General features: G+C 39.5%; 1 protein-coding gene across 1 annotated transcript in view; it reads right to left on the reverse strand.

The window, feature by feature from the left end:
- Nucleotides 1-25,478, reverse strand: part of LOC132815926 (zinc finger CW-type PWWP domain protein 2-like) — a 138,416-nt gene that overhangs the window by 9,759 nt on the left and 103,179 nt on the right. The window contains exons 5-6 of the mRNA XM_060825300.1: nucleotides 25,381-25,435; nucleotides 24,132-24,141 (exon numbers count right to left, since the gene is read on the reverse strand). Of these exons, the coding sequence (XP_060681283.1) occupies nucleotides 24,132-24,141; nucleotides 25,381-25,435 (65 nt within the window). The remainder of the gene's footprint in view (nucleotides 1-24,131; nucleotides 24,142-25,380; nucleotides 25,436-25,478) is intronic.

The raw sequence follows: 25,478 nt of genomic DNA on the forward strand, positions 1-25,478 counted from the left end.
CTATGACAGTCCCAATCTATGTTTGGAAAGTTAAAATCCTTTACCATTACCACCCTATTATTCTTATCGATAAGTGAAATCTCCTTACAAATGTCTTTCTCAATTTCCCTCTGACTATTAGGGGGTCTATAAAACAATCCCAGTAAGGTGGTCATCCCATTATTATCTCTCAGTTCCACCCAACTAACTTTCCTGGATGTATTTCTGGGAATATCCTCCCTCAGTACAGCTGTAATGCTATCCCTTATCAAAAACGCCGCTCTCCCTCCTCTCTTGTCTCTCTTTCTATCCTTCCTGTAGCATTTCTGTTCTGGAACATTAAGCTGCCAGTTCTGTCCATCCCTGAGCCATGTTTCTGTAATTGCTATAGTATCCCAGTCCCATGTTCCCAATCATGCCCTGAGTTCATCTGCCTTCCCTGTTAGGCCTCTTACATTGAAATAAATGCAGTTTAATTTATCAGTCTGTCCTACCTTGTTTTCTGCTTTGTCCCTGCCTGCCCTGACCATTTGACTCACTTCTTTTCTCAGCTGTACCAGTCTCAGATTGACCTCTTTCCTCACTATCTCCCTGGGTCCCATCTACCAACACCGCACCGCCTCCCCTCCCCCGACCACCTCCACCTTACTAGTTTAAATCCTCCTTAGCAACTCTAGCAAATCTCCCTGCCAGAGTATGAATCCCCTTCCAATTCAATTCCCCTTGCAATCTGTCCTTCTGCAGGTCACTTCTACCCCAGAATAGATTCCAATGATCCAAAAATGTGAATCCTACTCCCATACACCAGCTCCTCAGCCATGCAATCATCTGCTCCATCCTCCTTTTCCAACCCTCACTAGCTTGCAACACTGGGAGTAATTCAGATATTACTACTCTCAAGGATCTTTTTAAATTCCTGCCTACTCTCTATATTCTCCCTTCAGAATCTCATCCTTTCCCTTTCTATGTCTTTGGTTCCAATGTGTACAATGACCTCCTGCTGGGCCCTCTTCCCCTTGAGAACATTGTGCACTCTCTCTGAGACATCCTTGATCCTGGCAATAGGGTGGCAACACACAAGTCTGATTTTTCGTTGCTGGTCACAGAAACGCCTGTCTGTGGCTCGGACGACAAGAGTCCCCTAACACAATCGATCTCTTGGAACCCAACATACCCCTCATTGCATTAGATCCAGTCTCAATACCAGAGACTTGGTTGTTTGTGCTACATTCCCCTGAGAATCCATCTCCCCAACCTTTTCCAAAACAGCACATTTGTTTGAAATGGGGATAGCCACAGAAGACTCCTGCACTATCTGCCACCTCTCTTACCTTTCCTGGAGTTATCCCACCTATGTGACATATCTGCAACTTTTTTCCCTTCCTATAACTGCTTTCCATCACACCCCCTTGCTCTTGAAAATTCCTCATTGCCTCTAACTGTCGCCCAACCAGTCCACACCGACCCTCCAAAGACTAACCCACCCAAACCCATTTCCCTCTGACTAACGCATCTAACACTATGGGCAATTTAGCATGGCCAATCCACCTGACCTGCACATTTTTGGACTGTGGGAGGAAACCGGAGCACCCGGAGGAAACCCACGCAGACATGGGGAGAATGTGCAAACTCCACACGGACGGTGACCCAAGGTTCGAATCGAGCCTGGGACCCTGGTGCTGTGAGGCAGCAATGCTAACCATTGAGCTACCGTGCCATTTTATTGCAGATATGACCCTCAGTAACATGTGAACTCTCCCTAAACTCCCTAAGATCCTGTGTATGCATAGGGCTTGTCTGTTGAGGATGGCTGTTTCAATATGTTTAGTGTGGAAACTAGAGAAGTGTAGCATCATTATCCTTGGGTTTGCGACAGAGTGAGATACTGATGTGCCCATCCTTGATGGAGATGCTTGTGTCCAAGAATGAGACAGATACTAAAGAGTAGTCCATGGTAGGTCTGATGGTCGGATGAAACTCGTTGATATCACTGTGCAGTTGTTTCAGTGACTCCTCGCCATAGATTCAGAGGAAGTAAATGTCATCAATATATCTGGTGCAAAGTGCTGGTTGGAGATCCTGTGCAATAAAGAAGTCTTGTTTGAACTTGTGAATGAACATGTTGGTATATTCGGGTGCAAATTTGGTCCCCATGGCTGTTCTGTGTGTCTGTATGAAGAACTGATTGTCAAAGATGAAAATGTTGTGGTCGTGGATGAAGGGGATGAGTTGTAGGATAGTGCTTGGAGATTGGCAGTTGTTGGTATTGAGTACTGAGGATACTGTAGCGATGTCATCATCGTGGGGAATGCTGGTGTGAAGTCCTGAAACGTCCATTGTGACGAGGAATGTTTCCAGTTCGATGGATGCTGAGTTTCTGTAAGAAATCTGTAGTATTGCGACAGAAGCTGGGGGTCCCCTGTCCAATGGGTTTCAAGATGCCTTCGACATAGCCAGAGAGATTCTTATAGAGGGTACCATTGGCTGACATGATGGGATGACCAGGTGTGTTGGCTTTGTGCATCTTCGGAAGACAGTAGTACTCCCCTCCACGAGAAGTACTTGGGGTGAGAGTGCACAGGGTATTGGATCAGAAGTATTGATCAATCTGTTCAGTTCATGGGTGTGTCCTTTGATCGAATTGGCTGGTAGTTGCCTGTAGTGTTCCAGGCTGTTCAGTTTTTCATACACTTCCTTGCAGTAATCTGTTCTATTCTGAATGATGATGGCTCCTCCTTTATCTGCTGGTTTGATGACAATTTTGCATAAGACTTAACAGCAATCTAGGTTTGTTCAATATATAATTTTAATTGCATGACATTGTGACCTTTTCCACAAATTCTGTGTCTTATGATCCTGCCTCACGAGTTACCTGATGATGGAGCAACACTCTCAAAGCTAGTACTTCTAAACAAACCTGGACTATAACCTGGTGTTGTGTGATTTTTAACTTCATTAATATAATGGTACAGCGTTCACAAACTGGCATTCCTCACAGCACATAGATGTTATGGCTGACGCTTTCTTCTCCATACAACTACTACTCCAATCACTATTCCAATCACTGTTCAAGTGCTAAACTGTATAACTTATTTGTCATCCCATCTTATAGCCCTTCCTAAGTCGACTCTGCTCCTTCCTCAATCCATTCGTAGACCACCAACTTATTTTTGTCCAGCATGTTGTCATCACATATATAGAGTCATAGAATCATAGAGATGTACAGCACGGAAACAGACCATACGGTGCAACTCGTTCATGTCAACCAGACACCTCAATCCAATTTAGTCCCACTTGCCCATATCCTCCAAACCCCTCCTATTCACATACCCATCCAGATGCCTTTTAAATGTTGCAATTGCACTAGTCTCCAGCACTTCCTGTGGCAGTTCATTCCATACACGTACCACCTTCTGTATGAAATAATTGCCCCTGAGGTCTCTTTTATATCTTTTCCCTCTCACCCTAAACCTATGCTCTCTAGTTCTGGACTCCCCCACCCCAGGGAAAAAACTTTGTCGATTTATCCTATCCATGTCCCTCATGATTTTGTAAACCCCTAAGGTCACTCCTCAGCCTCCGATGCTCCAGGGAAAACAGCCCCAGCCTGTTCAACCTCTACCTATAGCTTAAATCCTCCACCCTGGCAACGTCCTTGTAAATCTTTTCTGGACCCTTCCAAGTTTCACATCATCTTTCCGATAGGAAGGAGACCAGAATTGCACTCAATATCCCAACAGTGGTCTAACCAATGTCCTGTACAGCCGCAACATGACCTCCCAACTCCTGTACTCAATACTCTGACCAATAAAGGAAAGCATACCAAATGCCTTCTTCACTATCCTATCTACCTGCGACTCACTTTCAAGGAGCTATGAACCTGCACTCCAAGGTCTCTTTGTTCAGCAGCGCTCCCCAGGACCTTACCATTAAATGTATAACTCCTGATAAGATTTGCTTTCTCAAAATGCAGCACCCCACATTTATCTAAATTAAACTCCATCTGCCACTTCTCAGCCCATTGGCCCATCTTATCAATGTCATCTGCAAACTTATTAACTTTACCTCTTATGCTCACAACCAAATCATTTATATAATGACGAAATGTAGTGGACCCAGCACCGATCCTTGTGGCACTCCACTGGTCATAGGCCTCCTGTCTGAAAAACAATTGTCCACCACCACCCTCTGTCTTCTACCTTGAGCTCAACATGCAAGCAGTTTGTTTGTGCTCAAGGAGGGAAATGCTGCCTCAGTTTATTTGATTTTTGTTCACTTTTGGTGTTTATATATAAAAGTTAATTTTTTCATTGTTTGAAGGCTTCCATATATCAACGAGCCTGATGTTCCTGGTGGGCAAGTTATTGGAGGGAATCCTGAGGGACAGGATGTACATGTATTTGGAAACCGGATGACTAATTAGGGATAGTCGATATGGCTTTGCGCGTGGGAAATCATGTCTCACAAATTTGATTTGAGTTTTTTGAAGAAGTAACAAAGAGGATTGATGAGGGCAGAACAGTGGACGTGATCCACATGGACTTCAGTAAAGCATTCGACAAGGATCCCCATGGGAGACTGGTTAGGAAGGTTAGATCTCATGGAATACAGGGAGAACTAGCCATTTGGATACAGAACGGGCTCAGAGGTAGAAGACAGAGGGTGGTGGTGGATGGTTGTTTTTCAGACTGGAGCCTGTGACCTGTAGAGTGCCACAAGGATCGGTGCTGGGTCCACTACTTTTTGTCATAAGGGGTATAGTTAGTAAGTTTGCAGATGACACCAAAATTGGAGGTGTAGTGGACAGCAAAGAAGGTTATCTCACATTACAACAGGATCTTGATCAGATGGGCCAATGGGTTGAGAAGTGGCAGATAGAGTTTAATTTAGATAAATACATTATCTAAGATAAATTTATTTGGATAAATAAATGCTGCATTTTGGGAAAGCAAATGTTAGCAGGACTTATACACTTAATGGTAAAGTCCTGGAGAGTTTTGTTAAACAAAGAGACCTTGGAGTGCAGGTTCATAGCTCCTTGAAAGTGGAGTCGCAGGTAGATAGGAGAGTGAAGAAGGTGTTTGTTAATCATAACTTGGCCCTGGTTGAAGATTAGCCTGCATTGTAGCAATGCTCTGCCTCAGTTAGGGGAATTGTGTAGTAGCCATCAGTCATTGTTGCAGTGGATAGACCTTGATCCCCATTAGGCAACCTTGTGGGGTATTTGAATCCTCAAATACAACAGAAACATCAGTGCTATTAAGGATGCAGGAATCATGGCAGGTGACAGAGTACTGGATGCAAACCTCTAGGAAGTGGTACCAATGATTACAAATTACTTGCACAGTGATGAAATAGAACCCTTTTCAATAGTTGATCTCTGCATTATGATGTGACCCTGTCAATGTGACAATGTGACATACGCATACAGATGATAGTGCTTTCACTTGGAGGAGGCCAGTTATGTTGTCAAATCATACTGCCTCGACTGTAGCACAAACCTCATCATGGAGAAACAAATTAAACTGGTGTGATTGCACTGAAATGGCCTCAGTCATTGTCTTTTTGCATTTATGGGTGGATCCTCTGTGGCTCCATGGAAGGAACCAGTTGCAAACATATTCAAAGTAGTTGTCACTTTGACAGCCACTACAATTGGATGGTCATCAATTCTTCAGATGACAGAACCTGTTCCAGCAGCTGGCATAGTTATGTAAAATAATCCAGGATATCCTCAGCTTGCGTCAAAACTGTGCCTTGCTCATATATGGAGGAAATTACATTGAGGACAAATGACTGTGAACTTCCTCTATCTCCCCCATATCCTGAGAGGTCCTCCAGCCATATGCACTTCATGTTTTGAGTGGAAGCTGTTCAATTTCTGTGTCAGTTTCTGCTGATTCAGTTTTGCTGGCACATCTGTTCCTCCTTCATCTCCCTGAGCTTTTGTTGCATACCAGCAATAGCAACAATCACACCTGCTGTGCTGGGTCTATCAGTCTTGCAATGAACCTATATCAGGAACATAAGGATCAGAACAGGTTCCTATCAATGAGAATAGTTAACTGTCACATCCCTGACAAATGACAGCTTAACATGCTCCTCAGTAGAGTGAGTAGCATTCTGACAAGGAGGGCAAAATATTATCTCATCTTGGTACTTTGACATAATACCTTATTTTGTCAAGTGGTCCACCACTCGTGTGGCAAATAAATTAGTAGATTGTCTAAATTCTGCATGCATATGGAAACTTTCCTCCTAGCCCCACATAACCCACAAGAGACATCATTGTATATAAGGGAGTGTTGCATTACTCTTACTGTGTGGGTGGACAAGGAATTTGTTCTGAGCCATATTGCATCGTAGGTCATCTTCCATTAGCTGTGCATATTGTGGCCCACAGGTCCCTCTTTTAAGGGCACATATAATTATTTCTGCTTCACAGTGATATCTATTTGTAATTTGCAAGGACCAATAACATGGTTGACGTTGTCTGTGACCAGCATTTGCACCCTGACTCCTTGTACATGGCATGCATTTCACATGCAGAATGATATAATTGCAAACAATATGAATACGCACTCTGCAAGGTTCACAATTAATGTTATGGAAAGGTCTCCTGAAACACAGAGGTGGAGTGGTTGGAGGGGATTTCAATTTTGATGGATGTGAGGCCCCTTCAAAAGGCAACACAATTACATTGACGCTTATACAACAATGCCGAAACACACCTGCAGGTACTATGTTCTGTGTGCTTTGGGCATTAGCCTAAGATAATGAGTTTTCCTTACCAATGTCTATGGTGCAACAATAATGATTGTCTTCCTGGGAAATTGAAGCCGATTTGTGAAAGCAGTCGCTTTCTATTTACCCATTGTCGGCACATAGCAGGCATTGCTTACATCACACTGTGAAGCATGAAACACTGTGTCAAGCTACAGATGTCAGGGTTCTCCACTTTCAATGTTTCAGTTGCGGCTGGATAGAGACTCTTACTCACCTGTCTTGGCCCTTGTGGCCTTACTTTGAACAATTTACTCCTGGAAGGGAGATGCAAGGAACTGAGTGATTTAAAGTTGGAACATTTGGAATTAAATGTTGAAGACTCTCACTGTCACTCTCTCCATGTTGTACATCACTGCATAGCTACTTCTAATTAGTCCATCTGTCCCATTCTGTAAATGTGAGATCTGCTAAGTCCATGAAGGTGAGATAAGCAGAGTCCAGATTAACAGTAATTGCTGCAGTGTAATTGATAGGGATGTAATGAATAAAAAGTGGAAGAGACAAGTGGTGTGATTGGCAAAAATGCCATCTGAAGGTGAACTCATTCAGCTTGAAAACTTGGATAAGATCATTAAAGTTCTTCCTACAATGCATCCATATTCAAGGTACAATGCTGTCATCATTAATATTTGTTGCTTTTGACTGGATGACGAGATCCTACGCACATAGCTGCAGAATTTCTTGCCATCAATCCTTTCCATCAGACTGCAAAACATCACTCCATCATTCTAGGTCTTCCACCAAGGCTTCTGGAGCATTAATAGAAACTTTTAGTGTATATATGTATCATTGTCAGAGATTCTTAACCTTTCACAGAGCAGATTTATTTCATACATGACTGCCCTGTTCCAGCTATAATGCTTTTAAGACATGTGTTGAAGCTGTTTTAAAGTGATGTCGGACTCTTGCAATATCCAGCCCACCGATGATTTCTGTAGTCAGGAAACAATGTGAGTTATATAAGAACAGAAGTAGACAATTCATTCACCAGCTTATTCTGCCATTGATGGTTGATCTGTAACTGAATTCTATATGTAGTCTTTCCCCTTCATGTCTCAATATCTTTAATTAACCAAAAACCAACAGCTTCAGTTTTAGAGTTAAGAATCAATGTAGTATTAATTGCTGTTCATGGAAGAGAATTTTGAACTTTTGCCATGCATTGCATGCAGCAGTGTTTCTTAACTTCATTCCTGAAAGGTCTGACTCTAATTTTGATGGTATAACTTCTCTTCCTAGATTCCTAACCATTAGAAATAGTTTTCGTCTATCCTATCTGTTCTCCTTAAATTTCTATAAAATCGCCTCTTAGTTTTCTCATTTTATGAAAACATAACCATAATTTATATTATGGTATTTCAGATATCTTTCTGGTAAACATAGATCGTCCATGGCCAACATGTTATTCAAATGTGTAGAGTCTGGAATTGCTCGCAGTGTTCCAATACTGATCCAACTAAGGCTTCATATAATCCATTTATCACTTTTTATTCCTATCTACTGTCATTTTAAAATATTTCTGCATCTGTTCATGACATTTTGATAATCTATGTACCAGGATTCCATATCTCTTTGGACCTTTTTGTTTGAGTTTTCACCATTTAGAAATTATCTTGTTATATCCTTTTTGAAGTCCAAAGTGGATTACCTCACATTCACCTAGACACCAAAATTCATTTGCCGCAGTTTTATCTATTTACTTAAGTTACGAACATCATTGTAATTTTGTTTCCATCTATACTGTTTACAACACTACTTATCTCTGAGTTGTTAGCAAATTTGAATATATGACTTTCCATCTCAACAGCTGAGTTTTTATTAAATATGGTGAAGAGTTTAAAACTTGGCTGGCACTCTCTTATGAGAAAATGTATCAAATGTTTTTTCTGGAGGCCCACTTCAATAACATTCCAACATTGTCCTACCCATCACTTCAGTCACCTCTGAAAAAATTCAATCAGATTTTACAGGTGTGACCTTCCCTTTATAAATCCACATGGTTCTCTCCGAACATTTGAATGTTTGCATTGTGTTTAGTGATCCTACACTTAATAATGGACTCCAGTAACCATCCCTACAACAAATGTTCGGCAAATTGGTTTATAGTTCACAGGTGTCCCTATATCAGCTTTCTGAAGAAGTAGAATGACATACATAATTTTCAAATTTAAAGGAATAGTTCCAGGTTGAAAGAACTTTAGAAGATTATAATTATAGAGCAGCTGCAATTTTCTCACTTACAGTACTTTCTTTAATATTGTGGAATGAAACCATCTTATCTAGCAGATTTCTCTTTCTCTAGTGCAATATTTTCTTTTTACCTATTTATCCCATTTCAATTTTGCTAAGTCCCTGACCCTTATTTAATATTCCTTTACTTCGGCACCTCATTTGTTGATTTTATACTGCAAATACTGATGCAAAGTATATATTTATTATGTGCCCTATTTTCTTACTCTAGTTGACATTATCACTCATCAGTTCTAAGAAGCCCCTTCATGAACAGTCCTGTTCATACTGATCCTTTTTTTATTCAACTGTAAACATTTTTAATGATTTTAATGTACCTCAAGATTTTTTTCACAGTCCACTATTTTGTTTCTTATCTCTTTAGTTGTCTATGGTTGACTTTTTGACAGGAACAGATTTTATTGTTTAGGGTTATAAACTGGTTCTGTATTGGATTAAGTTTTTTTTTGGAACAACTCATTGATTTTCTGTCATTTTAGCCATTATCAGGTTTGTCTAGTTTATTGTTTGGAGTCTCTTTCCCTTCCTAATGTAGCCAGCCTGATCTAAATTTACGATCAAAGCTATTTCATGATTTTCCCCTTTCAAAAAACATTTTAAATCAATTAAATGATAATAAGTTAGATAAGTATTAGGGCTGTTGTAGGGCAATGGTAGTATCCCTAGATTCAAGTCTTATCTACTCCAGCGATGTTGTAACATATCTGAATGGCTTGTTTAAAAATATTTATTCAATAAGCAATCAGCCCACTCTTAGTACAACAAAGTCTGGCTCAGTACTCATTACTATATCTAATTCTACTGAAATGAAATAGAAAATTAACATTCTTGGAACTTCACCAATAAATAAAAAGACAATTTCTCAATTTAGGCTCAAAAAGAGATGTACAGTAGGAACATAGACAGCAGAAGAGTATATTATAAGAGAAAATATCAAGACACTAGAAAACAAATTTAAAAAAATATAGTGGGAGGGCAAAGAAGAACAAGAAATTGAATTATCAAGGAACATGCAACAAAAATAGAAAGTAATCTGCATTGGTGAAAAGATGAAAACCACAAAGGTCCATTAAAGGGAGAGATAGGATAACACCACAGAAGATAACAAATATGCATTAGAAATGTTGGCCCAGATCTTCCGGTCACTGAATGGTCAGAGACTGGAAGCACCTCCAAAGATATGCACTGGCACCTATTACAAAACCTGACACTATTACTTCACTTTGCCCAGGAAGTTTAGACTTTCAGTGAGCATTCCCCAGCTGCCTGAGATTCTGCAAAAATATTTCCAATTGAATTAGAATCAGAGACTTGGGAAAGATCCAGCTACTGTACCTGGATAGTTACCCAGAAAATGCTAGATGGATCAAAACCGTATCTGACAAACTCCCATGTAACTATACAACTGATCCTATCAACTCCCTACTGACTGTGCCTGATGATATGAATCATGGCTTTAACTGAAGTGGTACAAATTAATTGTAATCTCTTTACAGGTTTTTAAGTATTGTAAGTTTTACCAACAATCTTTAAGAACATACATAGTTTTCCCACTAGCTTGAATACAAAGGAAGTTCACTAATCTGTCATAATTTCCTGTCATGAACATACCCTTACCAATTAATTAACAAAGTATTTTGATATGATGCTCTGTAATATGTGTCTGGATACCTTTGTGCATCATCATCTATGCCTAGTAAATGTTGCTATCCCTCAGTCAATCTTTCCAAAGGCCTCTATATATATATATTTGGGTTGTTGGTTGGGGGTGGAGGAGGGGATTATGGTGATGGTGATCGTGGTGGTTAGACTGGGATCTAACAGTGGTTCACAGGCTCCAAATTGATTTTGTAGGCATGCAATTTAATACAATTGACATTCCTTAATGGTTAATCTTTTTAAAATACTTTTTCTGGGGTTTTGTTCTCAGTTAAAGGTGATCACTCTCCAAGTATATCTATGTTTTGGACCTAATGACACCAGTCAACAAGGCCTTACTCTTTGGTCATCCTGCACAAAATTTCCAATCACATAAAGGCCAAATTCTTTTCAAAGTTATCTTTACCTGGTATTCATTAGCAGATATTATTTTGATTTCCATGGTCTGAAAAGTCAGGACATGGGTCTATACCTTTTTGAAAATTCCTACCCATTGGAAAGTCCTCCGGGGAGGCTTCTCTTCTCCCAGGAAGGTTGCCTTGTCCCTTTACTTGTGGGAAGTGTTTCAAGTAACATTTTTACTTTATAATATGATGAGTTTCAAAACAGTGATGGCCTTCACATAGTTCATATCTTATACTGTGCTAATTAAACAATTTTCCTCAGAGGCAATGGTCATAGATTCTCCAATGTTAGGACACAGTCTTGAAAATATTATACCGTAACCCTTACAGTGACAACTCCCTAACAGGTTATAAAATTGTACATTTTTGCTTCAGCGCCAGCCTATTCAACCTCTCCCTATAACTCAAATCCTCCAACCCTGGCAACATCCTTGTAAATCTTTTCTGAACCCTTTCAGGTTTCACAACATCCTTCCGATAGGAAGGAGACAAAAATTGCATGCAATATTCCAAAAGTGGCCTAACCAATGTTCTGTACAGTTGCAACAAGACCTCCCAACTCCTGTACTCAATACTCTCACCAATAAAGGAAAGCATACCAAACGCTTTCTTCATTATCCTATTTACCTGTCACTCTACTTTCAAGGAGCTATGAACCTGTACTCCAAAGTCTCTTCATTCAGCAACACTTAATTGATACGAACTTGGATCTAATGCTGGAGGCCATGAAGCAGAACAACCGAGTCCTCTTGCTGGAAGGATTTTTTGTTGAAGTTTCAAACTAATGGAGTCTTGAGAGAGTGAAAGTCCATCTTGTTTGTAGGTCTCATTGACCTGTTCCTGGGTACCTTTATGATGCCAGAGATGCAATCAATTACACCCTGCACCTGGGAAAATCAAATGATGCAAACAGAATTCAATGTCCTTTAATTCTGCGAGGCTTATCTGTTGTTAAATGAACATAGTGTCCAGCTCTGATAAAATGGAAATCAGTGACAGTGGATGCAGCCATTCTGCAGATGCAATTGAAGGATAAAGCTGATCCTTTTAAAGGATCCTACATACGTGTCCTACATGGATCATGCTAAAGCAAATCCAGAATCCAGTTTTCAATCTCACATGCAGACTAGAACTTAAAACAAGTGAGACTTATTCAACTCTAACTGTGTTTTTATTTATTCATACATGGGATGTAGGTATCACTGACTAGGCCAGCATTTATTACCCACAGGGCAATTCAGAATCAACCACATTCCTGTGGGTCTGGAGTCACATGTAGGCCAGACAAGAAACGATGATAGATTCCTTCCCTAAAGGATATTAGTGAACCAGATGTTTTTTTTCAATAATCAACAATGTACTCATGGTCATCATCAGACTCTAAATTCCAGATTTTTATTGAATTCAAATTCCACCATTTGCCATGGCAGGATTTGAACTCAGGTCCCAAGAACATTACCTGCTGTGCTTTTCCAGTGCCACACTTTTCGACCCTGATCGCCAGCATCTGCAGTCCTCACTTTCTCCTCTGGTTTAAAAGTCCAGCGATACCACCACTAGTCCATCACCTCCCCCATTGTGCAGCAATGAACAAGACATACAGCACCAGAAATTAATTTCTAACCTACACCATCTCATTCTCAATTCTTCACTCTCCACCTCCACTCTTTAAAAGAACTATTTATTTCATTTTATCCTCAGATATTAATGATTAGAGGCACTGAATTCAACTATTCCACAAAGCTTGCTTTAGTTGACCAATCTTTTTGTATTACATTTTAAAGTTGCACCCAATCGCAGATACCGCACTTCTAGTAGCCCAAAGCTTGGTTATTATCTGTCTCCCCAATTCTGTTACACCATGTGAAGTGACAGAACAAGGAAATAAACCAGAATTTTTAACAGCTACATTCTAATAGCTGCTCTCTTTTGAAAACTTATAAAGTACAATTATTTGTTGATTTCCTAACAAAATTAGCATTAATTAACCTGTGTTGCTACATATGGCAGTTAAATCAATATTAAGTGTAATAACAAGGCACTAATGCCTATGATCACATATCATATGTCATATGATCCCACACTCTAATGAATTACCTACTCCAGATTATGACAAGCATAGTCCTGATCCCTCCATATAAGTAAAGAATGAGAACTGATGCCAGAATCATTACTGGCTACTCCAGTGCTCCTGAGCATGCATAGTGCAGTGAAATCAGAAAGTAACACCAGGTCAAGATTAGATAGCAGCACATCTAAACTTAAACTGAGAATTATGATTAAAGTAGTGACAACCAATAAGATGCTCTATCCCCTCCAGGTAAAGAAGTATTAAGTTTTTTCAGCTATTTTAAACAAATATCAATTACCAAATGTTACAACATGAAAAAGAAACAGTACGCACAATAAACCAAAAATAGACTTAATTTAAGGTGTTCTAACATTTTGTTAATTACAGAAAATTGTACATACCCCTGTTTTCACATGTGGATATATTATTTTGACCAATTAATGGTAAGGAATCTTGTGCATCTTTTTGAAGTTTTCTGAGTATAAAAAATGCAATATTAAATATTAACACTTCAAAAGCATAAATTGCAAATGTAAAGAGAAATTAAACATACTGTATATACTCATGCATAGGTTGATCTCATATATAAGTTCAACCCCTTATTTTTGGCCAAAAAATCTGAGATTTTTCATATACCTAGTGTATAAGTTGACCCTAGCTTTTCAGGAATCTCTTCCTGACCATATATGCCACCTTAAAGGGCATGATTTGTACATTTTTGATTAAAATGCAATACCTGCATCCTCACACCTTACGCGCACCAGTATACATTTGCACAATGCAATTTTCAAATCATTAAATTGAATGTTGATAACCATATATATACTATATATATTTATTTGCTTAATATTTACATACATACATTTGACCTGTGCATTCAAATATCTATGGTATCTTATGGCAGCCCTCGACCTTGTCTTCCCACTGTTGCCTCAGTTTCTTAGAAGTAGGTGTCATGTACAGTTGTGCACTGAACTTATTGTAAAACTCCTCCAAATTCAGTAATGGCCATTATTATTTTCCATGTTATTGTTTATCATTTTACATTGAGATCTGGCTTTTGCTTGTTCATTTTTTGACTCATCCAAGCATGAATTTCATCTGCTCGAAAACAATACCTTGCGTATAAGCCGACCCCCAAATTTCAGCTTATAAAAGTCTTCAAAACTCGACTGATAGATGAGTAAATACAATATTTTTAAACTACTGATTCACAGTTTAAGCATGAATCGTCCAACCATGTTGCTGTCTTACTATAAATTGGTATAAAATTATTGCCTTTTATCAAGTCCATTCTGGAAAGCATGGCATTATTGCAGCTCGATTGTGCCTTGTTGGTGCATTATAAAGAGCTTTTTTCAAATAAAATTTACTCAAAAAGAACAATTAGCACTGTCCTTCATAGCCAAAATATTGCAAAGAATTTTATAGATTCCAAGAACATTTTGCAAACTTCAGGAATTAAAGGTTAATCTTCTGTGCACATCTACAACCAACCCAGGAGACACTTGTATTTCTTTAAACATTGCTTAGCTATTTAAAAACAAGAGGTAGACAAAAGATGGGGAATTATAGGCTGGTTAATTTAACTTCTGTAATGGGGAAAATGCTTGAATCTATCATCAAGGAAGAAATACCAAGACATCCAGTGTCATGAAAAGCAGGTCATGTTTGACTAATTTACTAGAATTCTATGAAGACATTACAAGCATGGTGGACAATGGGACCCAATATATATGGTCTATCTCAATTTCCAAAAGGCATTTGACAAGGTGCCACACAAAAGGTGCTGTATAAGATAAAGGTGCATGGCTTTACGGGCAATGTATTAGCATGGATAGAGGGTTGGTTAACTAACAGGAAGCAAAGAGTGGGGATAAATTAATGGTTTTCTGGTTGGCAATCAGTGACTAGTGGTGTGCCTCAGGAATTAGTGTTGGGACTGCAGTTGTTTGCAATTTACATAGATGATTTGGAGTTGGGACCACAAATAATGTGTCAGAGTTTGCAGATGACACTAAAATGAATGGTAGAGCAAAGTGTATCAAGGACTCTGAAAGTTTGCAGAGAGACAAAAGTGATTTAAGTGAGTGGCAAAGGTCTGGCGGATGGAGAACAATGTTAATAAATGTGAAGTCATCCATTTTGCCCAGAATAATAGTAAAAAGGACTACTACTTTAATGGAAAAAAATTGCAACATGTTGCTGTGCAGAGGGACCTGGGTGTCCTTGTGCATGAATCGCAGAAAGTTGGTTTGCAGGTGCAACAGATAATTAAGAAGACAAATGGAATTCTGTCCTTCATTGCTAAAGGGATTGAGTTTAAAAGCAGAAAGATTATGTTGCAGCTGTATAGAGAGCTGGTGAGGCCACACCTGGAGTAATGCATGCAGTTTTGGTCTCCTTACTTGAGAAAGGATCGGTACTGGCAATGGAGGGGGTGCAGAGATTCACTAGGGTGATTCTAGAGTTAAGGGTGTTGGCTTATGAGGAGATACTGAGTAGACGGGATTATATTCATTGGAATTTATACGAATGAGGGGGGATCTTATAGAAATATATAAAATTATGAAAGTAATAGATAAGGTAGAAGCAGGGAGGTTGTTTCCACTAGCAGGTAAAACTAGAACAAGAGGGCATAACCTCAAAATTAAGGAGAGCAGATTTAGGACTGAATTGACAATGAACTTCTTCACCCAAAGGGTTATGAATCTGTGGAATTCCATGCCGAGTGAAGTAGTTGAGGCTTCTTCATTGAATATTTTAAAGCTAAGATAGATAATTTTTTTGAACAGTAAAGAATTAAGGGTTATACTGAAGAGGTGGGTAAGTGGAGCTGAGGCCATGAAAAGATCAGCTATGATCTTATTGAATCGCAGAGCAAGCTCAAAGGACCAGCTGGCCTACTCCTGCTCCTGCTCCTGCTCCTGGTTTTAATGTTCTCATGTTCAAGACTACTCCCACTTATTCGTTATAAAATATTGGAGATAGAAAAAAATACAGGAAAGTTGGAGACAGGTGGTTATGTGATGAAAGATGATGTGATAAAATGTTCAGGACTATGTCCAACTAAAGTTGTCAATGCTGGATTTAACAGGGAAAGTTTATAACACAGTGAAATGTATAAACCAGTGATGGCACCTTAAATTAAAATGTATGTGGATCAAAATAAGATACCAAGCAGACCATACTCTTTTAAAAAGCATATTTATAATTGGCACTACTTCTGAGAGTTGAATAATTAGAGTCCATGCTATCCCACCATGGAGCAACCTAATCAATCCCACTCTCCCAAGCAATCTCCATAACCCAGCAAGTTTATTTTCAGCAGGCGTCCATTACATTTTTATTGAAATCATTGATTATTTCCAATCCCTCCAGCCTTGTGAGAAGTAAGTTCCACTGTATAAAACATTGTTCCTTTGCTCAAAATCTTAAATTTGTTCCCTCGGCCTTGTACAGCGAAATAATGAACAATTTGTTTCTGTTCCTTATATAAACATCTTATAATCTTGATTGACTTTATCAAATCTTCCTTCAATCTTCTTTGTCACAAGAATATCTTTCCAATCTAACCTTCGAACTAAAAAACTCCCAATCCTCAAATCAGTCTGGCAAATCTCCAAGGTACCCATTCAAGGACCTTCACATCTTTCCTAAAGTACAGTGTCTATAATTGGATGTAGTACTATTAAAGAGTCATTAGCACTCTGCTTAGTAGCCAAATATTGCAAAGAATTTTATGGATTCCAAGATTTTGTTGCACACTCCAAAATTTGAAGATTAATCTTCTGGGCATAACTGGTAGCAACCCGGGAGAAAATACTTTTGTAAATTTTCATTTTACAAATTATAAAAATATTCAGGATAGCAACAAACAACTGCTTAATAGGTAGGAAATGTGGGAGACTAGTCAGGGCTTTATTTGTGATTTTGTGCACAATGCTTCCATTTAAGAAATCCAAAGACCCATATGCTCTGATAATGAAAAGACATAAGAAATAGAAGCAGAAGTAGGAAATTCAGGCCCTCAAGCCAGTCCCACAATTCAATAAGCACATGAACTGATCGGACCCAGACCTCAACTCCAGTTCCATGTCAGCTCATCATAGCCCTCGACTCTCCAAAACATGAGTAGAGAATTCCAGATTTTTGAGATCCTCTGTGACAACAACTTCCTTCACATCTCAGTTAGACTCAAAGAGTCATAGAGACATACAGCACAAAAACAGACCCTTCAACCCAACTCGTTCATGCCAACCAGATATCCGAAATTAATCTAGTCCCATTTGCCAGCACTTGGCCCATATCCCTCTAATCCCTTCCTATTCATGTACACATCCAGATGCCTTTTAAATATTGTAATTGTAACCAGCCTCCACTATTTCCTCTGGCAGCTCATTCCATACACGCACCACCCTTTGCATGAAAAAGTTGCCCCTTAGGTTCCTTTTAAATCTTTCTCCTCTCACCATAAACCTAGTTCTGGATTCCCCCAACCCAGGGAAAAGACTTGGTCTATTTAGCGTATCCATGCCCCTCATGATTTTACAAACCTCTATAAGGTCACTCCTCAGCCTCTGATGCTCCAGGGAAAACAGTCCCATTCTTTACAGCCTCTCCCTATAGCTCAAACACTCCAACCCTGGAAACATTCTTGTAAATCTTTTCGGAATCCTTTCAAGTTTCATAACATCCTTCCTACAGGAGTTTTAAATTCCCTTATTCTGTAACTATGTCCTCTAGTTCAAGATTACCCCATGAATGAGACTTAATGAAATTGTTCATTAAGTTTAAATAACTTAAACTATTATTTAAGTTGAAGACATTGATTTAAGAACCAAGTTATTCTCCCTCAAACTGAATTTTAAATTCTATCATGTTGTAATCATTACCCACTACGAGATCTTTTATTATTTCTGTCTCATTACAAATTACTAGATTTAAAATAGCTTGTTCTTGGGTAGGTTCTGCAGTGTTCTACTCTAAGAATCAATCCCTATTACATTCTACAAAATTGTCTTTCATGTTACTTTTGTCCATTTGATTTGTCTAGCCAATATACAGATTAATATCATTTATAACATGTGTCCATTATTTCCTGATTTATATTTTGCCCTACAGTAAAGCAACTCTTCATTGCTACAGGACTTCTACCCATAACCTCTTTCCCTTACTATTCCATATAAACTCTTTCCACATCATTATCTATTGCATCTATATCACAACTGCTTGCTGCATTGATAGCTTCCTTAATTAACAAAGCTGCTACCTTTTCCTTTTGGTCTGCTATAGTGTCACAGAGTTATAGAGATGTACAACACGGCAACAGACCCTTTGGTCCAACTCGTCCATGCCAATCAGATATTGTAACTTAATCTAGTTCCACCCTGCCAGCACCCAGCGCATATCCCTCCAAACCCTTCCTATTCATATACCCATCTAGATACCTTTAAATGTCTTAATTGTACCAGCCTCCACCACTTCCTCAGGTAACTCATTCCATACGTGCACCAGCCTCTGAGTGAAAAAGTTGCCCCTTAGACCCCTTTTAATTTTTTCCCCTGTCACCCTAGACTTATGCTCTCTCTTTTGGACCCCCAACCCAGGGAAAAGACCTTGTCTATTTATCCTATCTATGCTCTTCATGGTTTTATAAAGCTCTATAAGGTATCCCACTCTCCTCACTACTGTTGACTTAGAACAAAATTACACGTGAGAACTATGCACTCAAGAACTATGCTGTTCCTGTGATGTGAGCTCTCCCACACAGGTTCTTCCAAGGTCAGTTGTGAATTTTGCTGAATTTTAATTTTTCCTAGATGCCCTCTGATGTCCAGAGATACATGAACTCAAACAGCAAAGGCAGTAAATATGAAGGTTTACTGCTGTGTCAGTTAGCAGTGTCGGTTTCTTTCTCTCTCTCCCTCACTAAACATGTGGTCACTACCTTTTGTCTATCTTCCTCCTTTTAAAAATGCTGTTTTTTGATCATTTTTCCCCAAAAGTTCTAAAACAATGCAACTGCATATAAAACAGTAATTGCTGCTCCTGGAATTCAAGGAGATCACCTCCAGCACCTAAAATATCTCAACAAAGGGACAACTCTTACAACCAACATTTTTTTTCAATCCTCCATTTTGGATTACCCAGAATCCTTGACTCAAGAGAAAAATGTACTTACAATAGTAGAGGAAATAGGAGTGAAACAGAAATTGGAAAATGGGGAGTCAAACGGATAATTCAAAAGTTGACCCTCCAATAATCAGTTTGGAAAACAGAAGTGGTTACATCAGTTTATCTTTCAAGAGACTATCAAAGTATCAATGTTTGGGACTTGCAGAACACTAGATACCCTTGAATATGGAGTTCGTAGACTTGGTCATCCTGCAACCACATCTCCATAATAGCAATAATTCATATTATTTTATTCTATTTATGCAATTAGCTTGTCTATCTGTAGTGACCAGATCAATCTCATTGACTATGAGATCCTTGATTAGGATTGTTAACCAGCACCAATCAGGGAGCGCTGACTGACAGATATAAACAGGAAATTCAAAGAGCTTCCTGATTATAAGAACTGGCTCTGAGGTGGCTGGTCAGGGCCCATGTATTCTGCACATGTAAATAAAGTCAAAATTCACACAACACCAGGTTAAAGTCCAACAGGTTTATTTGGAAGTACAGGCTTGAGCACAGCTTCTTCATCAGGTTGCTGGTGGAGCAGGATCATATGACCCAGAATTTAGAGTAAAAGATCAAATTGTCATACAACTGATGCAAATATTGAATGAATGTAGATTGCTGTTAAGTGTTTAATCACTTGGAATGGGGTTGCAGGTTTCCAATAATTATAATGTAAATCCCAGGACTCCTTTCAAGTCACAGACCCAAGACAACTTAAGGTTTTATAAAAAAAAAGTGACATCTCAACTCAGACAATGCATTAAAGGTATGAGGTTACCATCTGTCTGCATCCCAATCTTGAGTCAGTCTGGTTCTATTTCCAAAGTAGGAAATTACAAAATATAACATGGACTGATTGCCTACAGATTGCGCTTTTTGAACAAAATAGAATGTATCTGCAAATGCAAATTCACCTCATAGTCTTATATATGTGCATGTGAGGGGGAAGAGAGAGAGGGTGTGTGTGTGAAAGAGAGGGAGAAAGTGTGTGAGTGTATGAGTGTGTGAGACTATGCGTGTCTGTGCCAGATATGTTGGGTCAGATATGTCGATGACACATTTGTAATCATCAAAAACACGGAAATAGAAAATACACACCGGATCATCAATGCCACACTGACAGGAATCCGATTCACGAGAGAAGAAAAAAAGGATAGCCAACTCCCATTCCTAGACGTGATAGTACAGAGAACACCGAACGGAGAATTCACCACAAGGGTACACAGGAAAACAACACACACAGACCAAGTCCTAAACTATGAAAGTAACCACCCCAACACACACAAACGAAGCTGCATCAGGACACTATTCAAAAGGGCCACAACACACTGCAGTACACCAGAACTGTAAAAAGAGGAAGAGGAACACCTATACAAGGTATCCGCCAAAAACGGATACCCGCGCAACTTTATCAACAGATGCCTAAGAGACAGACCATGGAACAAGGACATGCCACAACCAAAAGAACTAGCCACACTACCATACATCAGGAGCGTTTCAGAACTGACAGCCAGACTACTGCGACTCTTAGGACTCATAACGGCACACAAACCAACAGCCACGCTCAGACAACAACTCACTAGAACAAAGGACCCGATACCCAACATGAGCAAAACTAATGTAGTTTACAAAATACCATGCAAGGACTGCACAAAACACTATATAGGACAAACAGGAAGACAGCTAACAATCCGCATACATGAACATCAGCTAGTCACGAAACAACACGACCAGCTATCCCTAGTAGCCACACACGCAGACAACAAGCAACATGAATTCGACTGGGAAAACACTACTATCATAGGGCAAGCCAGACAGAGAACAGCCAGGGAATCCCTAGAGGCATGGCATTCATCCACAAACTCCATCAACAAACACATCGACCTGGACCCAATATACCAACCACTACAGCGGACAGCTGAAACTGACACCCGGAAGCGGCAAGGACAGACCACTATAAATACCGGAAGAAACATCAAAGAAGCGCTTCGCAGGAGGCTCCAAAGCACTGATGATGTCGCCTAGCCAGGGGACGAAACGTTTGCAACAAAAACTTCCAGCTCGGCGAACAGAACCACAACAACGAGCACCCGAGCTACAAATCTTCGCACAAACCTTGAACACACACACACCCACACTCACACTCACACCACACCCTCTCACAGGCATATGCTCTGTCACACTCTCGCACACACTTTATGAAGCATGCACACGTATACACACACACACACACACACACACCCTCACATGCACACACAAAATCCCTCTCTCTTTCTCTCTCTCTCTCTCTCTCTCTCCCCCTCCCCCTCTCACACACACATATAAAGTCTATGAAGCTAATATGCATTTACAGATACATTCTGTTTTGTTCAAAAAGTGCACAATCTGTGGATAGTCTGTCCATGTGACACTTTATAAATTCTTACTTTGGAAATGGAACCAATCTGACTCAAGATTGGGTTGCAAACAGACTCTAACTTCACACCTTTAATGAATTGCCTGAGCTGAGATGTCACCTTTTTTCTTAAAAACCTTAAGTTATCTCAGAAATGTGACTTGAAAGAAGTCCTGGGATTAACATATTTATCATTGGAAACCTGCATCCCTATTCTAAGTGATTAAAAACTTAACTGCAATCTAGGTTTGTTCAAAACTTTGCATTACTTGTATGACACTTTGATCTTTTACTATAAATTCTGTGTCCTATGATCTTGCCCCATTAGCTACCTGGAGCAGTGCTCCAAAAGCTTATATTTCCAAATAAACCTGTTGGACTATAGCCTGGTATTGTGTGATTTTTCACTCTGTCCACCCCAGTTCAATACTGGTACCTCCATATCATGTAAATAAAGGGTGACTTGGTGATGGGATACCAGCCTTTGTGCAGTTATTATATTATCTTTTTACAAATTCTTTATGCATTCAAATAAAGAACCTTAAACTTTGACATTTTACCATTATTGCTTACTTTGGTTCTAATTACAGTTGCACCCTTCTGCATACATTTTCAAGTGTTTCCTGTGATGTATTGTTTATTATTTGCCTCTTCATTGCAAAATATCTGCTCTCATTTCTTTTGACTTTTAAAATCTTTAATTCATATAAACCCTCCCCCCACCAATTAGTCTAATGCCCTAGCTAAAACCTGAGTTATATGGTTCTCCAGGACAGTGGCCCATCATAGATCAAATAAAGCCTGTCCCAATGGAATGACTCTCTTTCCCCAGTACTGACGTCAGTGCCCCATGAATCAAAACCTATTTCACCAATCTTAAAGCAATCTTATTTACCCTATGCCAATTTGCGCATGGGTGTACATGTTCCTCTCCAGCCCAGAAGAGAAGTCCTGAATGTTAGTACCACATTTAAAGGGTCTCACTGCTTTTGCTGATGAGAACTGTATCTTTGTTTAACTATGTTATCCCCTATACTGAGAACCTAATTTGATGCAATTAATTTAAGGGATGTGACTGAATCCTGAAACATAGTTTCCAGGTTCTTCTTCCCCTCTCTGTTGTGTCACAGTGACCAGAGCTCAGACTCCAGCTCATCAACTCTGAGCTGAATTCCATTGAGCAGCTTGTGTGCCTCAGTCAGGTTTGTTGGAAATAGCTAATGAGGCTGATTTGGTTGGGCAGGGTCATGCTCCAGGTTTGCCTTCTCTCCTGATAATTTTAATTATAAGAAGGCAGATTATATATTATTTAGATTTTCATAATCTGTTAAACATGGAGAGGCTTCACACCTGACACTATAAGCAGTTAACTACAAGAAAACAAACTCTATGTGACTGAAACGTCTCAAGAAATAGTTGATTCAGACAGGCTTCATCCCTTACACTGTTACACTGATGAAGGGCTTATGCCTGAAACGTCGAATTTCCTGTTCCTTGGATGCTGCCTGACCTGCTGCGCTTTTCCAGCAACACACTTTCAGCACTGTTACAGTCTTGGTGAGTCACCAGAAAAAGGTCATAGTTATGGCCAAAGAGCAGAGCTTGTGCAAGAATCAAGGAGAACTGTTTCAATTTTTCCAATATCTGATCGAATGAGTTCTCCCTCCGTAATGGCTGTTGGGCAAGAACCATGGCAAATAATGTGACAAATCAGAAACAACATAACGGTTGGTACAGGGTTGAGGTGCTGAGGTAGAGCAAGGTGTCATTAGCACATTCATAGAACTTAATGAACCTTCAATTATGTTGCTGTTTGGTAGTCTGGAAATGAGAACTAGGAGGAGGAGACAGAAGATCTTTGGCAATTTCTGGGAATGATTCTGGGACCAGGAAAAGCCACTATATATGATGTTCTAGAAACAGCCTAGATAATGGCCTCCTTCTATGGTATATAATTCTATGGTTCTATAGAGAACCAGTTCTATAAAGAAACAGCTTTGTTTATGAAGAAGCCAAGTCAGTAAAGAAATTTGCAGGCATTGTGTGTGGAAGATGCAGTCTTCCCTACTACATACATGTCTCATGTATATATAATCGAGTTCGTGAACATGTGTTTCCTACTTTTGGTTAATAAGATTGTGCCTGTAATTGTAATTCTATCAAACTGATATATTTGTGAATATTGAGGATGTGTTAATAAGTGCAAAGCAGGTTCACAATTAAGAGTCCCAGTTTGGAAGAAGAATTATACTGGACTTGGTGTTAACTTTGTTTCTCTCTCCATAAATGCTATCAGACCTACTGAGCTTCTCCAGTAGTTTTTTGTGTTTGTTTCAGATTTCCAGTATCCACAACATTTTACTTTTATTCACAATGAAGGTTGGGGAAAACAACCTACCTGATGTGTTCTGAGAACAAGACAAAAATTTTAACCCACCGTTGGGAAACTGGATTTTTGACTCCTCCCCAATGAAGATCACCTGCCCACCCTTCTCAAAGCTCCACGGACATTCAAAAATTCTGCTTCACATGTCTCTTCAGATTTGTTAATAAAGTTACAATTAAATATGTAAACATCTCAAGTAGAGAACATATATCTCATTCCTACTATTTCTTCACAGATCAGTAAATGTATTATGCCACACGTTTCATCAACTTAACTCAGCTTTGTTAAAATTGAGCAAAAAGAAGAATTCGAAAGGAACAGCATCTATGACAGAATCAAAGACAAGAGGCTCAGGGGGTGCACATATGGACAAGAACACAACGCATGGAGATGGAAACCAGAGCCTTCAGCATTGTCAACTGGTTTACTGATAGAGGATGCCCAGAAATTGTTCCAGCTGTCTGCAGATGAATGAATAGCAGAGCTGGAGGTTTTGTTGCATAACTAGGGAATTACAATCTATCTCTGCCATCTCAGTGGGTAGATGTGAGCAGTCACATCATGGGAGGAAGTACTATACCAGTGCAACTGAAGCCCCTTGCCACTGGCTCCTTTCAAAACTCAGTTAAGGACTTGTGTGGTATCTCCCAATCAGAGGCAGACAAATGCATTCAGACATTTACTGATATTTTTTACCAAGAAGCAGTTACAGTTTGTCTAGTTTATTATGGATCCTGAGAGCCAAAGTGCCAGCATTGTCAGATTGACAGCCAGCCACCTCTGGATTCCTTCAGGTACAAGCTGCCATTGGCTGTATGCAGGTAGCCTTCAGAACTCCCTGATATCGTCCAATCAGATTCCTGAAGAGAGAAAGGAATTTCTCTCCCTCAATCTCCCAGCACATGTGTGCCTACAGGCAACAATTCCTGCAGGTGTGTACCAGCTATCCAGGGAACTATCATGCCCTAAGTGACATTGTGCGTTTTCCCAGCTTCCTTGAATGTTTGACCCCTGCATCACATCCATGCTCATGATTGAATAGGGACATTCCCAGAAGACATGACTAACAATCCCAGCAATTGCCAAAACCTGACAGCGGCTAGATTTGAACTCCATTGATTTTGCATGAACATTTGTAGACACTGAAAATGTTTGGCTAATTGGGATACAGAGGTCCCAATTCTGTCTTTGACTGAATTCTTTCTTTTAAATATTAAAAAACTTATATTATTTTGATTTTCATTTTAATAGAGTTTGTTACCTTTGCAGCAGCAAACCCTTGCTCAGTTTCCTGGCAATAACATCAGTATTGAGTTCTGCATGAATACAAGGGAGCCATTACAATATGATTCAAACCAT

Source organism: Hemiscyllium ocellatum, chromosome 5 (genome assembly GCF_020745735.1).
Source record: "Hemiscyllium ocellatum isolate sHemOce1 chromosome 5, sHemOce1.pat.X.cur, whole genome shotgun sequence".
Lineage (NCBI taxonomy): Eukaryota > Metazoa > Chordata > Chondrichthyes > Orectolobiformes > Hemiscylliidae > Hemiscyllium > Hemiscyllium ocellatum.